General features: G+C 47.5%; 1 protein-coding gene across 7 annotated transcripts in view; it reads left to right on the forward strand.

Moving 5' to 3' along the window:
• Nucleotides 1-13,778, forward strand: part of LOC144099578 (solute carrier family 41 member 1-like) — a 196,575-nt gene extending 182,797 nt beyond the window's left edge. For all 7 annotated transcript variants that reach the window (XM_077633004.1, XM_077633001.1, XM_077633002.1 and 4 more), the window contains 8 exons: nt 1,289-1,360; nt 3,000-3,147; nt 4,788-4,934; nt 7,385-7,529; nt 8,066-8,139; nt 8,960-9,243; nt 10,771-11,002; nt 13,427-13,778. In XM_077633004.1, the coding sequence (XP_077489130.1) occupies nt 1,289-1,360; nt 3,000-3,147; nt 4,788-4,934; nt 7,385-7,529; nt 8,066-8,139; nt 8,960-9,243; nt 10,771-10,950 (1,050 nt within the window). In that variant the 3' untranslated portion in view covers nt 10,951-11,002; nt 13,427-13,778. The remainder of the gene's footprint in view (nt 1-1,288; nt 1,361-2,999; nt 3,148-4,787; nt 4,935-7,384; nt 7,530-8,065; nt 8,140-8,959; nt 9,244-10,770; nt 11,003-13,426) is intronic.
• The last annotated feature ends 3,831 nt before the right edge of the window (nt 13,779-17,609 follow it).

Consider the following 17,609-nt stretch of genomic DNA (forward strand, 5'->3'; position numbering starts at 1 on the left):
TTGTTTACTGGAGGTATTCGTAGAAGTGGATTGGAAAGACTTTGGGTAAAAGATAACGAAGAATGACTTTGTAATCTGCGATTCGTTGATGACACTGCTTAGCGAACGAAATGGGAAGCATGATGAAAGGCCTGGACACGCAAAGCAGAACGATGGGTTGAAAATATTATGAAGAAATCTAAAGCAATCTTCAATCTTCCCTTTACTAGCCAATGGTTATGGGTCTAGCAACTATTTTGTATTTTGAAAGAAACATAAATAAAATTCTTGAATTTTAAAAAAAAAGTACTGTTGGAAGAGTACAGCATTTTACGATAGGCAGCGAAGCATTGGAAGTGGTAAGGAAATACATCTACATTGCGGCATGTCTGGAACCCTCCCTTGCTGCCATTTTTATTCTGGCTCACACGCCTGCTGACAGCGCTGCAGTTTATTTTCACAACGGAAAACAAGCTGGCAAAATCTGCGGCGCTGTCAGCAGGCATGTAAGTCCGAAGAAAAATGGTTGCAAGGAAGGTTACCGGACATGCCATGGTCAAGTGTGTGTGCCATGCAGCGAGCTCATTTATAAAATTCGCCTTCCCTGTGAAGACAAGTATATCGTCCACACTGGACCCTGTATTAATCTTCGCCTCAAAAAGAGCACCAAACCGCCAAGCTCAAATCTTGTTTTGCACTGGCGGGAGTGTAGCCGTGGCCATCCAGATCTGAACAGTACGCAGTTAATTTTCAAGATCAGGAATCAGGCGCCTCGCCAAGTGATGGGAGCCTTCCTCGTTATAAAAAAATAATAGGACACTTGAGTGTTGAGGAGCCATCAGGTAATCTACACCAAAGTAAGACTGCGTTTTAGGAAACTGTGTTTGGCGTAAAAGCCGCAGTTTATTTGAGACGTCGCAAAATTGTGGGGAACCAAACTTTCTAGAGGCCAGTTCAGTCTTTCCTTGTGACCGGCGGCACGGGTATTAGGTCACACGAATCTACCGCAGCCCTCCATTGCCTGCTTTTTCGTGCAGGAATTTGTCCCTTTTTGTTGGGCTCATATTTTCAATACGTACGACCTAGTGTATCCTTCTCTGTTGTCCCGCTACAACGGATTGTGTCAGTATTCCACTGCCTCGCACTTAAACCGATGCGAACACCTTTTTCAGATCCACACAGCCAACGTCAAGCCGGCCGAAGAAACACAGGCCGCAGTCAGTACTCGCAAAGTTACGGGCATATTTGACGCGAACAAGTTACGTTTCATACGGGATCGTAATGGAGTGCTTGTTTCTCTTGCATGCAGGTTAACCTCGACCGGCTCACTACGATCAAAAGCCAGCTTCGACAAGCGGCTGCCAACATGGCGCTGTTACAGGTAAGTGTTCGATGTGTTTCTGGATTTTTGTACAGCTCCGCCTTATTTTCGTCAGATTATGGAACAAAACGCGTAGTTACTTTCTTGTCTGAAAACCCGTGAACACCATGAGAGACAAAGAAAATAGAGCGTCACTACGAAGTGCGATCACAAGCGATGGCTCCGACCTTTAAAAAGAAAGAATTCTATCCTGACGAGTTCCCTCAAAAGGGTATCTAAGAAAATCATGGATTGCTCAGCGCCCTTTTGTTTACTGCATGTCACCTCTTGTGGAAACATTGCACGAATACGGTCACACCACAAACAACTTTATTCCTGCTCTGTTTGTTCGTCAATTTTTTTCATTGGAGTTTTTTCTGCTTTACATTTTTTTTTATGGAAGCCAAGCAAAAGCAGTCAAAATGTGATTTGGCAGCTCTCTACAGCCCCTTCTCTTTTAACAGGGAACCACACTGGAGACGCTGTGACGCGTATGACAGTTTCAGCATCACCCCTCCAAAAGATATGCAGGCCACTACACGAAACAAGCAGGCAGTTACTAATGTAATCATAAAAAAGCTTCCAAGGAGAATGTAATAGGGAGCTTCTAAGGGGAATAGCTATTTTTTCCTGATATCCATTATTTCGTTATATACCGTTCCGTTACGGCGAGGTGCGACTGTATATGCGCTGATATTACGCACGCCGGAATAAGATGGGTAAACGCAAATGGCAAAATATCATAACTACACACATGCCAGTTTCTACACGATTTTGTATGTGAAATACAGTAAAGTAGGCATATGGCTTCTATGTTACTTTTTTTAGCAATTTGCCTAAAGATATTGCATGCGCGCATTTTGTGTTAAATATCTGGAGCCAAATTGTCGGGTAAAAATTAGTCCCACGATATGACTTTAAGAGAGGACGCATGCGTGCTCATTTCTAAAAGTTATAACTCGTTGGAGGTTCATGCATAAAATTTTCAAAAAGTACACGTTACATTTCTTAGGGCGCAGCTCTTCGCCGCACGTGCCTGCGTTCCGCGTCGTAGTCGACGTCGTCAACGGCTTAACACGCCACCTGTCAAGTGGTGTGTTAGAGGTGGCGTGGAAGCCAGTAGAAGAGCGAAACGCCACCTGCCACGTCGAGAATGGAAGAATGGGCAGCTGGAAGGTGGCTGCCATTGGGGGGATGATCACGGAGGGTGGCTCCACCTACCAGCGGAGGCAGAGGTGGCGTTTGAAGAGCTGCGCTCAGATTTTGCATTGCCGACTATCGTAATCGTCTGTCACTTTTTTTTGTTTTTGCTACACTACTGAGAAAAATGTACATGACGAATTGAACTGCACTTTCTTGCGCGCAGACTGTGCAACGCATTATGTGACTCTGCCTGCCGCGCGGGTCTTCAGAAATGGCGACTCCTGCGCAGAAATGTGTTACCTCACGGGCGCGTTCCGTGTGACGTGCGGTTTCTAGGACACGGCTGCTATTTTCAGGCCGTCGCGTCGGTTTCCTTTGAGCCCCAGGTAGAAAAAAGGGGGAACTTCCTGTCACACTGCGGCGATTATTTTTTTTTTCGTGCAATGCTATCTCATACAGCATATAATGACTGCTGCTTCGTTCCTTCCCCCCCCCCCCTCCACCCCCCTGCTTGCAGTGTCAGTCGACGGTGGTGGCGCTGGTGGCGTGCGGACTGGCGTTGGCCAAGGGCGTTGCCCGGCACGGCTCCGGCATCACGCCGCTCTACGCGTGCATGCTGTGCGCCTGTGGACTGGCCGCCGCCAACGTGGCCTCCATGGTTCTCGGTGAGGGCACATCCGCACTCTGTTACCCCTATCAATCCATAGCGATCAGCGACCATTTGCCATTCTGTTTGTGATCGGAAGAATACATCTTCAGGGGAAGCTGACCCGCCAATTTTACCATTCCTGAGCTCCTAGCCCAATGTGGACTATAGCCAATCTTCAAAAAAACCTCACGCAAAAGCACCTTATGACACATTTATGATTTCTGTATTAAGCAGACGCAATTCGCCGCAATCTCAATGTTTGTCCGTTTATTACGTGACGTATGTTCTCATTTGCATCCGCATTTTCTGAACCTGCAAATGCAAGATACGTTTCAACTCATTCCAGAACTAGCTGACGAATTCGTTTGCGCGAGAAGAAAACTGGAACAAATTACCGCGAGATATTGTAAACTGTTAGGCCTAGTTACAATTTCACACGCTTTGCTGCTTCATATGTTATCTGCGCAGTTGCTTTTTTTTTCTTGCATTCTGTGTCTATTTTGTAGTTTTGGTCCTATTGTGCGGCCAGCCTGTTTTTTTTTTTAGTGTATCATAGGCGTAGCTTTTTCCTTATCGTGGCTCTCTTTCCGGCCTGTTCGCCATGTGCACGTTGTACGTATTCTCTGTGTTGCCTAGTGTATATACTTTTGCATAGATCTCTTCTTTTGTATGCAGTTTTTTTACTGTTTCCAACCTGGCACTTTTCGTTATATCTGTACTGTATACACTCCCATGCAGTGTTACCCTCTAGGAACTGTAGACAAATAAATAAACAAACAATAATTCGCCAAAATAACGCATCAAACTCTCGAAGCGTGAAGATTCATCACTCCTTCCGGGATCAGTGGTGTTTCCTACCGCGTATTGCTTTGTGGGAACCTCGACATCATCGTCCTGCGCCGAATCAATCGAAGTGTCTCAGCAAAAGTTCACTTTAAACCGCGTGAATCCACCTAAATAACCGTTCACTGCTCCTGGTTTCAATGAGGCTTCGCAGACTAGGTGACCTTTGAGTACGACATGGCTTGAAGATTCCAGGATATCATGTCCAGGGGATATGGACAGAAGACACAAACAGTGCAGTGAGGATGAGATCGAACAAGAATAATCATATCTGAGCTGAACTAAAGAACAGAAAATGGTCTTGAGCGTGGCATCTAATGAGAGGAACAGGTAACGATGGTCGGTTTGGGTAATGCTATGGTATGCGGGGTTTACGTCCCGAAACGACACGTGGGTTTTGAGGGATACCGCAGTGGAGGGCTGCGGACTGATTTGGACCACCTGTAGTTCTTCAAGTGTGCTGACATTGCACAGCGCACAGGTGTATTTAGCATTTTCCTTCTCAAAATGTGGCCGTCACCCGCAGTCAGGATTCCAACCAGCGTCCTCGTGCTCGGAATTCGAACGCGCTAAGCACGCTGCCACCGTGAATAGTGCATTCTAAGGGAATGCAAGCGTAGCAGTTGACGACGCAGTCCGTGGGGATGATGAAATCCAACAGACTAGCCATTCGTGAAGGTAGTGCACAACAGGGTTAGCTGGAGATCAGTAAGAGAGGCATCTGTCCTGCACTTAGACGCAGCAGCACTTCTAATGATACTGACTGCCGTGGTGGAGGTGGCTCACAAGCGATACCATATACGCATGGTGCAGGGGCGTTCATGACCACAGTGGTGTTGGTGGCTCGGCGCTGCGGCCTCAACCCGGACAACGTGGCGGCGCCCATCGCAGCCTCCCTGGGCGACCTCACAACGCTCACACTGCTGTCAACCATCAGCTCGCGGCTGCTTCTCTGGAAAGGTGAACACCAGGTGATCCCCTCTACGGTGGCAGTGGCCGAGGGCCAGGCCGCGCCATGCGCCCGCAGCTCCCATCACCGCCATGCTTCTGTGCAGCCATTTGCTACTCTAACGGTGCTACTTCCTCTTTCCGCTGGTAGCCAATGTGGGCAACTTGAACGCACGTATTGTTCCCTCAGACGTGGACAATGTCTGACAGGTCCAAGCAAGACGGTACGCCATAGTGGCTAATTGGATTCTTTATGCACGTCAAGGCAGTCCTGTATGCGAACATACAATACTGTTGAGATCTACCCCACTGGTGCGTAAACTCCTCGGACGCTCTAAGCTTTGTTTTTCAAAAATTCATGACGATGTCTCATCACTGAGAGCAACGCCATTGAAACAGCGTCAACAGGAATTTTTCTAACCATATTATCGTTTAGATTACATTAATTTTTTACAGTGATTTCCGTGCTGTGAACTTTCGCATGAGCAAATGGCGTAGGTACCGCAGCAGGCTGCCACCGAAAGCTTCTACGCTCAGTTGCTGGCCGATGAAAAATGTTGCAGACACACATGCGAGCCGGTACTTGCAACTGGTGCAAAAATGCATTTTCACCGACTGCCTACAGAAGCCTCTCAATTCCACAAGGCTACCTCCTTTTTCGCCTGCTGATTCTTAATTTCTGAATTCGTCCAAGCTCTCCTGCATAACATGCATAACTTGTAATCCTCAATTACCTTTGTCATAAGGTGGTTCCACTCCGATACTCTTTTCCCTTTGGTCAACAGCACAAATTTAAAAAAAAAACACTCCCCTACGACGTCCTTGGTATCGGTGACTACTGGCTTCCTAAATGAATGTCATAACGAGCCCTCATTTATCTGCCCTTGTCCGCTTGATCACGTTCCACGATACACTAGCGGTAATACAGGACGTTCTACATCCACCGCTGTGGACGAGGGTGGCGCTGGTGAACACCCTAAGGTTAAGTTACACGCAACATAAAGTATCCCCGAAAGTAGATGATTGAACAGCCGCCGCTATAGCTCAGTTTGTGGAGCACCGTATGCGACGTGCGTAGATCGTGGGTTCGAATCCCACTGGTGGCAAGTTGTAGTTTTGTTCTTTCAAATCAAATTTCTTTCAGCCATGAGGTGAGCTCGCTACTATATTCCATTCATAAACACTACAACTTAAAAGAAGACACATTCCTTTATGCTTTCCTTGGTTTCAGTGACTGCTGGCTTCATTCACACGTATATTGTAACGAGCCCCTCATTCCATGATCTTGCCTGCTCTACGCTCCTATACCTACATTGAAACGTGGCACGTAGTTTGGCAGTTGCAATGATTTTTAAAAATTTATATAGCCATGCGCGTCGTGGAGAACTGGAGAAATTCAAGCCATAAACCCGTACATCATCCCTGTCAACATTTTCAATGTCGCCGTCAACTTTGTGGACGGAAGGGTCCCGCCTGCTGCGCATTCCCTTTTCATTGCCCACCATTGTGATTCGCTGCTGTCTGGCCGCATGGGCAGAGCCACCACACTCTTTCGGAAGGGTATATGCTTGGGCTTGTTGGTTCATAACTTCAAGGTGAAAAACGTAGCGCAAAGAAACGAGGACACAGCGCCGTGTGTTGTCCGTCTTTCTGTGTCCTCGTTTCTTTGCGCTACGTTTTTCACCTTGAACACTCTTTCGCTGTGCCGTTCGTTTTCCATGGTTAAGAAAGCCCCTTAACATGTCTTTCCAGTGCGCTAGCGTTATAGTGAGGATTCTGCCTTCAGTCGCTCTTTCGCTCATTTCTCATGTTTCGTTCCGGGCCGCAGTTTCATCTCGCGCCCGCTGACGCACCGTCTCTGCGCTGTACGCCAGTAGTAAGTTAGGAATCCGCTTCACGCGCATCAACACACCAATTTCAGCTATGCTATTGTGATGATCGCGTTTACAGACAGGCGAAACCGCATACCTGGCGCCACTCAGGTGCGATGCATGATTTGATGTTCAGATGCTGTGAACCCTACAGCTGGAAGGGGGCCGGGAGAACATCCGCCACTCTTGTGGATCAAGTAACCCTTTTAGGGAGCTCATATGGCTGAAAGACGCGTGTCAAAATGACCCGACTACGACGGCGGAAAGTTTTCTTTCATTGGGCTTGTTCAAATAAATTTTTATGGAAGTAAGTTTCTCGGACGATTTCTCAGAACCGCCGGAGTATGCAAAATTGCAGAGCAGCAGACGGCCCCGTGCGCCTTGACACTATTTTCTAGCACTGTTAGTGTGCTGTGCTCTCCAATAGCGCTATGGCCGCACCTGATCTACTGCCCTGTATTCTGCACTGCTGGCTCCATACGGGACAGAGCGCGTTAACAAGGACAGGGACGAGAAGGCGCAAGTCATGCGCGTTTCAAAATGCAACGCCCGCACCTCCAACGGTCGCTGTTGCTTCTGTTGTCTCTGCAGACTCTTCGTGGATGACCCCCGGCGTGGTGTTGATGAGCGTGCTGCTTCTGCCCCTGTGGTTCTTCTTGGCCTTCAGGCACGAGAACACGCGCTCTGTGCTCAAGGTGGGCTGGCCGCCCATCCTGGCCGCCGTGCTGGTATCCAGGTAAGATCCCTTCTGTCTACCAGTCCTCGCGCATTGTTCCCCTACGTGGCTGGCAGGAAGGTATCCGCGCCTTCTCAGATATGCTCGGTTTCGTCTAGTACGAAAAAGGTCACTCTCCCGCAGTATACCTAAACGCTCATTGGACGAGTTTCGTCCGTTAGAACCATGACCGCGCAAGGTGTTACTATGACTACCGGAAACGGAAGCGTTATGACAAAGGTGCTTGCAGGCACCTAAAAGGGCAGTGTTAAAGCGAGGACAATTTAAATTAAAATGTTTCTCGGTCTGTCAGCATCCACAGAAGGCTCTATATCGCAGCGCGCTCCATGGTTCTCTTAATGAGCCCAGAGCGCAAATGAGTAGACGGGACCAGCACTGTGCTGCCAACGGCTGACTGCTGATAAACAAAGCGAGTCGTCAACGGCGGCGTGCTCCTTTGACCACACATCTGGCTCCCACGAATCTCGCCAGCGTGTGCCAATGTACGCCAATTTTTTTCCTCTCTCTTAATCTGAACCCGGTGCTCCCAATCGCAGTTTCGGCGGCTACATCCTGGACTTCTCTGTGATCAGATTCGAGGGCATCGCTCTACACCTGTCCGCCGTCAACGGTAAGGAGTCTCTCAACCGCACGCCGATTCAAAGAGCTTTTAGAGGCAACATGGAATGGCCTCGGGAACGTCACCAGCGCTGCCTTTTAATGTTCGCTACGTTATCTACTGCACTTAGCTGCAGGAGCAACTTATGCACGGCAGCCACAAAATATACTGTTCAGCTAAACAGAAAGTAAGTTATTGCGAACTCTTGTTCCCGTCATCCGCCCTCGGGTGATATCAATCAGTCGCTGCGTACTACGTGAGCTGCGCTAGTGCTGCAGTGGGACTGGAAAGGTGCTTCGCTGCAATACGTCATCCCGCTATGTTTCTCGCCGTTAAAACCAACTCGTTTGTGAAGTGCCGCAAGACTATATCCAAAGCTGTCAGCTATAGGCTGTGAGTCTGGGCTCAATATCCTCTGCTCCTAAAGGTTACTTTTCTCTTTTCGCGCAGTGAAGTAAAGTAGGTATGTAATTCGTATCTCTATTCATTCCATGCGTAGGCTCCTAAAACATCCACGGGAGACATAAGCGTCCTTTCACTGCGCTTACAATTCTTGACCACAACATTTGATTGCTGGGAATAATCCCATCAGTCGTGCTGCAACGGCATAAGCAATTTCTCAAACTCTAGAAGGACCTCCAACCTACTGTCGCGCTAAAATGTCAGCATTAACCTCACGCTGTAAAGCTCCATACAAGCGTATTTTCGGGGACAAATCTGGCATAATTCAGCGAATAGAGTGAAAACTGTTAGCCGGGCAATTTTCGAAAAACGTGCATGCGCTAAAGTTAAACGCACTACTCTAATATACCCGAGCCACGCTGGCACACAGCGGTGGGCGGCAACCTGGCGGCCATCTTCTGCTGCCGCCTGTCGACGTTCCTGAGCCGTCGCGTGGAGCGGGGCGTGCTTCCGCCAGAGGACGCGTCCCGCTGCCCCAACCCGCTGGGGCTGTTCTTCGCGGGCTCCGAGGTGAGCCGCGTGGCGCGCATCCTGCTGCTGGTGGTCATCCCGGGACAGCTGATCTTCCTCACCGCCACCGACCTGCTGCGATACGGCACCTTCAACGTGACGCCGCTCTTCGGATTCCTGTACGTGCTCGTCGCCCTCGTGCAGGTGAGCCCCGACTTCGACTTTCCACTCGTACAGTCGCAGGTGTAAACGCAGTGCAGACACATCTGTAGTACACGCTAAAACGACCGTGTGCTGTGCGATGTCAGTGCACGTTAAAGATCCCCAGGTGGTAGAGATTATTCCGTAGACCTCCACTACGGCACCTCGTTCTTCCTTTCTTCTTTCACTCCCTTCTTTATCCCTTCCCTTACGGCGCGGTTCAGGTGTCCGCCGGTATATGAGACACATACTGCTATATTCCCTTTCCCCAAAAACTAATTTTCGTTTTCATTTTTCTGATCACTTAGTGCGCTACAACTGGGTCATTAATAATAATAATAATTGGTTTTTGGGGAAAGGAAATGACAATATCTGTCTCACATATCGTTCGACACCTGAACCGCACCGTAAGGGAAGGGATAAAGGAGGGAGTGAAAGAAGAAAGGAAGAAAGAGGTGCCGTAGTGGAGGGCTCCGGAATAATTTCTACCACCTCGGGATCTTTATCGCGCACTGACATCGCACAGCGCACGGGCGCCTTAGCGTTTTCCTCCATAAAGACGCAGCCGCCGCTGTCGGGTTCGAACCCGGGAACTCCGGATCAGTAGTCGAGCGCCCTAACCACTGAGCCACCGCGGCGGGTCATTACAAGACACAAACAGAAGACACCATAACCATATCATTTTAAAGATAGCAAATGTCTTCAAGTGTCGTCGTAACGCACTTTGAACAGAATGTTATAAAGCCTGCTAGCTCAAACTGCTGCTTTCCTAGAACTGAGTGGTGCATGCAGTGTCCATGTCCTGTCCCTTTTTTGTCCCCTTGTATTTGCTTTCTCCACTTCCTGGACGGGTCATTGGTTTTACTGTTGATAACGATCAATTCTTCCTAGATTAAAATTTATTTCGCTATCGCGCTGAAGAAAGAATGCGCTGTGCGAGTTCCAATGCAGCCTCGTCAGTACCATGTTCTAGCGGAGAGAGGGCAGCCTTGAAGGCAGCAAAGGCTGCAAAGCGACACCACCGCGATTGTACCAAATTTTTCGTTCTAGTCGCAGCATATGACAAGGGCATAAGTTATTGCGCGGCGCGCGACACCGGCTGCATGTACGGTGTGATCAAGTGATCGCGGACGTTTTTTGGCGAAGAACACTACTGCGCCGTAGCAGGTAGAGCTGTAAAATTACCTCCAGGCCAAGTGTCTGCAGGACGCGTGAGTGGCAGTCGAAGCCGGCAGCTCTGTTATTGGGTGGTAGGCTCGAGACTGATCCTATGGATGTGAATATCCGGCTCTAATCTGTGCTCCAATCTGCGGTATACTGCTAAACGAAGTTGTGGTTGATTGGTATGACACTTAGATGCACCTAGATCATTTTTCTTGTCCTGGAGATTCTTTCTGCGATAGTATACGATTAAATATGTATCAGACGTCCGTTCTCCTACCATTTGAGGAATTTCCTGCAGCAGTCCTTGGGAACGGTCGTCTATGTGGCTGTGCGTGAATGTGTTTGCTGTCCCGTGTCCGGTGGCAGGTGGCCGTGCTGCTGTTCCTGTCGCGGTCACTGGTCTACTGGCTGTGGTGGTGGCGCGTGGACCCGGACAACGCGGCCATCCCCTTCATCACGGCCGCGGGAGACTTCACGGGCACGGGCCTGCTCACGGTCGCCTTCTTCGCGCTAGAGACCGTCGCCGACCCTGCTGTCAACGGGTGACAGTCACAGCCGCCCGACGGGACAGCGACCGCAAGCAACCAGTGTGCACCCGGTGCGTAGACATGCGTATATACACGGGGCGAGCTTTCGGTACACACCATCCTCGATCTACCTGCACATCGACAACAAGAACCGCAGCCTCCGAAGTTAATTACCGAATGGAAGTTTTTGCGCTCCGCAAGAAGTAAGTTTCGTTCGTCGCAAATCGCGATGGGCAACGCGATTACGTGTTGATCCTTAATGCGAAGTCGCTTCGTACAAGCTCCAGGCATACAAAATGTTACTTAGTAATGAAAACTGTATTTTGCCGTGCAACGCGCTGCGTTACAGATTCAGGAATGTTTGGCTAATGGTTTATGTGGGTTTAACGTCCCAAAGCAACTCAGGCAATGAGAGACGCCGTAGTGAAGGGCTCTGGAAATTTCGACCACCTGGGGCTCTTTAACGTGCACTGACATCGGACAGTAGACGGACCTCTAGAATATCGCCTCTATCAAAATTTGACCGCCCCCGCCGGGATCGAACACGTGTCTTTCGGGTCAGCAGCCGAGCGCCATAACCACTGAGCCACCACGGCGGCAGATTCGGGATATATGATAACATACAAAACATGCAGGCAGTTCACAGTACATATAACATGTATCTGTCGGAACTGACAAGTCAAAGACCACAGCGACGACGGCTGTACGTCTGTCTCAGTGCTTAATATCTCCACTCTTACTATCACTAATTTCAGCGCTGATTTAAACGTCCGCCAGAGAATCAATGTCCTCCAGAAAGTTAAGTCATTCTGCCAACGACTCGGTGACAATGACAAAGAAGGCGGCGAATCCTCTCTTGTTTGCCATGCCCAGATCACTATACCTCGCACTTGTAACGTGAGCACCGTCATGTAGAACTCTCGCTGAGCCTGAACGGTCATGGCCGGTTACGTACGGGACTACTTTTTCATGCTGCTATAACGTTCTAGGCCATCTCAAATATATAGCGGCCGAAAACGACAAGAAAGGAAGAATCCACGAAGAGTAACCACATATTTTCCACGGCCCCCAGACAATCTAACGGACCCGATTCAAAATTCGAGCGGTCGACGGCAAGACACTACGTTAATTAGAGCGACCAATGTCGCTATTTTCATGGAGTAAAATGTTTCATACGTACATGACCTGTTAGTATTTACAGAAGCAGGCAATATTTTTTTTCAGAACGATTTTACTTCTGGCATTCCTATGAGAGACTTAAAATTCTTCAGGAAATGCGATCGTTCTGTTATGTTTCGAGTACACCCATCCCCAAACACATGGTGCGTGATATTGGCCATCAACGTAATCTCTGCTTATAAGGACGCTTACAGCTAACGAATTCTGGCGCCACCTCAGCTTCTTTGCTATGGCGTTTAAGTAAGGATAAGTGTGCGAATTCCCCGAGCACAAATGCACCTGCCTTAAAGTCAAACAGTGTGCCTGTCGAAACTATGGCACTGCGTCGAAAAGCCGTCACCTTCTTTTAGCGCAGACCAGTTCGCAACACTCCGCTTTCTCCAGTGTATCCAAGGATGGCTTCAGCCATTCTGCAATGTCTGTGAAAGCAACCAGCATGCTAGAAAAACTGTACACGCCGAATCAGTTCAGTGATTAATGCCATCTTCTCGCGGTGCGTTGCCGAATGATTCTCTGTGCAGTAAACTTGCAACGTGTAGGCGGTCTTCCTATGTGCTGTCATGACACTACTATAGCATTTAGGCACGGAGTCCGTAGTGAGAACAGAGAACACGCGAAATACAAAGTCAGCACCTAGACAGCGTTGAGTAGTTTTGTTTTTTTTTGTTTCACGAAATACTGAGAGCGCCACAGTAAACGGGACGAGGCAAGGCTTTTCTTTTTCTATTAAATGTCGCTATAATGTGACAGGGTACACTCAAGAGTGAAAAGGGAGCAAGCTGTAGTGCGCTAGAAGACAGCTTATTCCCTTTTTTCCCCACATAGGCGTATTTCCTTTTACAGTGTACGAACTGTCAGCTGCATGCTATCAGGAAAACACGAGGTGAACAGGGCGTCGAATTGTATAGGCACAAATATCAGCCGGCCCAATGGAAGCTAGAAAGTTTCTGGAAATTTTGACTGTAGTAGGGTGCAAGTCGAGAATGTGGTTACAAACGCCCCTCAGAGAACACCCTCCAGCCAATGGCCTCGACCGATTGTCATGAAGTCGTGGCTAATCCCATTACGCGAAGCCACTTGCCAGTGACCTACGATTTCACGCGAGTATTAGCCGCGATGTCGCGAGGGCCGGTCGACGCTAATGGCTGGAAGGCTTGCTTGGAAGGGCATTCGCCGCGGCGTTCTGGAGTTGTATCCGTCTATAGAAGAGTACAGACATTCGCACAGTGTACTTAAGTGGAACGTTTTAAAATGTATACCCAAAAAATAAGGTATTTTTCAAGCAGTACGCACGATTTTTTTCACTGCGCGTCCAGGCACCTAGGACCTGTTTGGCCACCACCGGGGAAGTCGCTCACGACCGCACAAAAAGCCACACGGCCACAGAAGACTCACATCTCCGCCAGCCCCGAATAGGCGGCCACCTGCTGCTAAAGTACCTCGCCGCGCTGGCGCGCGCACCGCCCACCGGGGCAGCTGGAGGCCACCGAGAGAAGCATCTAGTCCGTCTGGTTCGTGTGCAAGACAGGAGCCGCAAACAGTGTCCTGAACTGAGGCTGCAGTATCCGCCCAAAAGATGCAGGAGCCGGGAGTCTCCATTTTCATTTTTTTTCTCGTGCCGAAAGAGCAGAAAGAGCATTAAAGAGAAGTATTCAAATCATCCAATAAGTGCGTCTTGTAATTTTATTTACGGCTCACTTCTCGAAGCAAAAATTTCATTGTGTTTTAAACACTGTGTACATACACCGCGTTTCATTCAATCATTAGAGAGTGGTCTGTTTTTTATTAAATTCTTTTTATCGAAAGTCTAAGATAGTCATGAAATTATACAACCGCACAATGCACAGGCGAGAACTGCCCACGCAAGTACAATCACACTGCGTTCTTGAAGATTTGCGTTTGCGTCTGGATAATGTAGACTGGTCCAAGAGTGGAATTAGCCGGGCCAGTTGGTTCATGACACATCTCATACGGTAGAACTCATCCAATCAATGATTATGACAAATAAAAACACACCCTCCAAACTATTAAGGTACTGCTATAAGTTTCTTAGCGATTTTGGAATTCCTGTAATCCACATTTCCGTGGAGACACGCTATCGGTCTTTGCAAGAGCACTCTGCTCACATGCGGCCTAAATATTAACAGACGCGGCGTAGGTATATTATGTTTACTACCTGAAGGACAATTCATCTGCTAGGCCAACTCATTATCGACACCTAGGGCACCATCCCAGTCAGCACCGAAGGAAGCATTCCAACAACGTCACATGTAGACGTTGTTGGAATGCTTGTTCAGACGTTAAATCAGTGTTCTTGATGTCCTTAATTTCTGACGTTTTTTTTTTTTTAAGAAAAAGTTCGCGTAACCTTTCCCTAACATTGTGTATCCGGCCGTCTCTTCCTGTGTCCTCGACTTTTTGAGCACTTCCACAATCTAAACATGCTTGACCAATTATCCCAAACGCTTCCGGTGCCCTAACATTTAAATTAGGCATTCAAACAATATAAATGTAACATTCTCGAAAATGGCGAAGCAACCCTGCACGAGCATGCAGGTCCACCTGTTGTGACGACACACAACCTACAACTCTTTGCAAGGCACAACACCGAGGGCCAGCTCGGGTCGTTTAATTTACCAGTTAACTTCTTTGCCTTGGTTTCAATATTTTTATAATCACCAGTTCCATTCAGGGTCAGCTCTTGATCAGGTTCTAGCTAAATTTAACGACACTTTTATGACACTATATAAGAAAAACTTGCGTTTGGTAAAACCCAAATTTCCCGAGGGTTCCATTTGGTGGACGGCTGATTTGAGCATGGAGCGGTCCCGTGTGCGCGCTCTTCGTCGCCGTTTCCAGCGCATTTCAGACCCTCAGTTAAGAATTTTCCACCGCTCAGTTTATTATAGGGCTCTTGCAACGTATCGGGCTAATATTCGAAACACGCATGATAATTATTTAAAGGAGATCTGCTCCACTGCTACGCGCAAATTCCTGTTTGGCAAGCCATACAAACATGCTTTTTGCAAGCTCAGGTGCCCTTCTGTAATTCCTCCTCTACAGTACTCTGATGGCACGTATACTGATACGCTTCCTGACTATGTAAAGTTGCTACTTCGTACTCACATCGCTACAGACACTTTTTCCCACGATCTTCCATACCATACTAACGTTCGTGACATTATAGCACAGCCTTACAATAGCTCAGTTCAAGATTTACCCTTCACTGCTGCGGAAATTGAAGCTGCAATCAATTCGATCGCTGTGACGTCTTCTCCTGGCCCTGATCTAATCTCTCCTCGTGTTGTTCGCGCCTTGTTTAATGCTCATCCCCTGTTTTTACCCTCGATTTTTAATTCTTCTTTGCATTTGTGTTACTTTCCTCAGACTTGGAGAGCTGGAATGATTATTTTTATTCCCAAACCGAATAGACCAGCGCACCTTCCCAATTCTTACCGACCTATCTGCATTAATTTGTCTTTCGGAAAAGTGCTCGAACGTTTGTTGTACGGTAGGCTACTGCACAAAAATCAGTACGGTTTCACGCATGGCCGTAGTTCTGTTCAGGCTCTCTATCGTTTGCGGGAGTTATTTACGTATCAGCAACAAAACCTTCCTGTGGTTCTCATTTCTCTAGACTTCAGAGGTGCATTTGATAGTGTTTGGCACCCTTTGGGTTTAAATTTTTTAAGGCAACATCGCTGTCCAGAAAATTTATATTCCCTCTTGGCTTCTTTCCTAGATAACCGATATTTTACCTATCAATCTCCTTCTTGTACTATTTCTGTGCCTTATTTTGTCGGTAGTCCGCAAGGTTAGCATCTGTCACCTCTACTTCGGAACATTTTAAATTTATGACCTCTTAAATCTCCCTGTCCCCTCACCTATCCACATTCAGGCATATGCTGATGACACTATTATCCTTGTCCCTGGAAAGACTAGCCGCGAGTTGTCAACATTGGGTTCAAATGTTTTAACATTTATCCAAAACTGGTGTGAAAAGTATCGTGTTCACTTAAACCCTCAAAAGTGTTCTTATGTTTTATTCTTTAATGGAGTCCCGGCGTTGTGCAAACGTAAGCAAACTATACGCCTAGACAATTACAGTCTCAAGTGTGAACCCAATATTAAATTTTTAGGAGTTGTTTTTGACTCCAAGCTAAGCTTTATTCCTCATGTTAATCATTTGCAAGAGAAAATTATTGCATCTACGACCAAGCTCCTTAATTTGTTCCGTTTCCATTTTCGTGTTTCTCCATCGCATTTGCGCCTAATGTATCATCAGGTTATTCTTCCTACAATCACCTATGCCGCCACAGCTTGGTGGTTCCATTGTCCGACTTCCAGACTTAGAGGTCGTGTAGTATCGTTGCAACGCATTCCGCTTCTTGCTCTTACTGGTGCCTACAGCACTACGAGTACTGTTGCTCTTCATGTCCTTGCCAATGTTCTTCCATTGCCTATTTATCTCGACCAATTATGTTCAGAGTTTATGCTTTTTACATTACGGCAACCCGTTGTCTACAGCAAGACATTTTATAACCCTTTTGAAATTCAGCCAGTACTTATTATCTGGTCTGACCATCCCTCATTGAAATACAAATTTTCTTTTGCTCAACTTAGTTATCAGAAAGCCTTGTCTTTTTCGTGTCAACGCGCATTGCATATTTACACAGACGGGTCATTCATTCATCACAGTGCTGGTGCTGCTTTTGTTGTTCTTAGCTCAACACAAAATATTTTATACGTTCATCGCATATCCTTAGAACCACATTCAGGTGCCTATGCCGCCGAGCTTGTAGCATTCCATTCTGCTGTTGCGTTTGCTATTAATAACCCTCCTTCTATGCCGTTCATTTCTACACTGATTCGCTATCTCTGCTTTCTGCCCTGTCTTCAGTTACTTCATTTAAGCCGACAATTATTTCCATTAAGAAAGATCGCTATCATTTGTCTTCTCTTGCCTCATTTCTTGTATTTCATATCCGGGGTCACTCCGGAATTTTTGGAAATGAGTTAGCCGACCAGGCTGCTGGTGGTGCTGGGCAATATGGCCATTTACACACTTCTACCCTTTCACGCCGTTGCGTGCGTTCCCGTTTACACCATTCTTCACTTCTTTTATGGCGAACGTGCAGTTTTCCTGAGAGATGTTCTCCGCAGTCAACCCCAGACGCCGGACTGGGTGGCAGTTATGGATAAACTGATTGATATGAAAATCTTTTAAGCCATTGTCTCGGCCAAAGTGTGGCTAGATTTTTATTCCTGCGTATGTATTGTTCACCGGCAATACAGAAAAAAAGCAGCAGAGTGGCGCAGTGGAACCGTGCTGGGCCCATAACACAGAGGTCCGTGGATCGAAACCACGCTCTCCTAAATCTTTTTTTTCTCTAACTGCATTTACCCGACATACTTCGTCGCATGCCAGCATGTTGTCTGAAATTAAAATACCTAAAACATATGCCCGCTAAATAGTCCAGCACAGTGGCGCAGTGGAAG

The sequence above is a fragment of the Amblyomma americanum genome, chromosome 7 (assembly GCF_052857255.1).
Source record: "Amblyomma americanum isolate KBUSLIRL-KWMA chromosome 7, ASM5285725v1, whole genome shotgun sequence".
In the NCBI taxonomy this organism is placed as follows: Eukaryota; Metazoa; Arthropoda; class Arachnida; order Ixodida; family Ixodidae; genus Amblyomma; species Amblyomma americanum.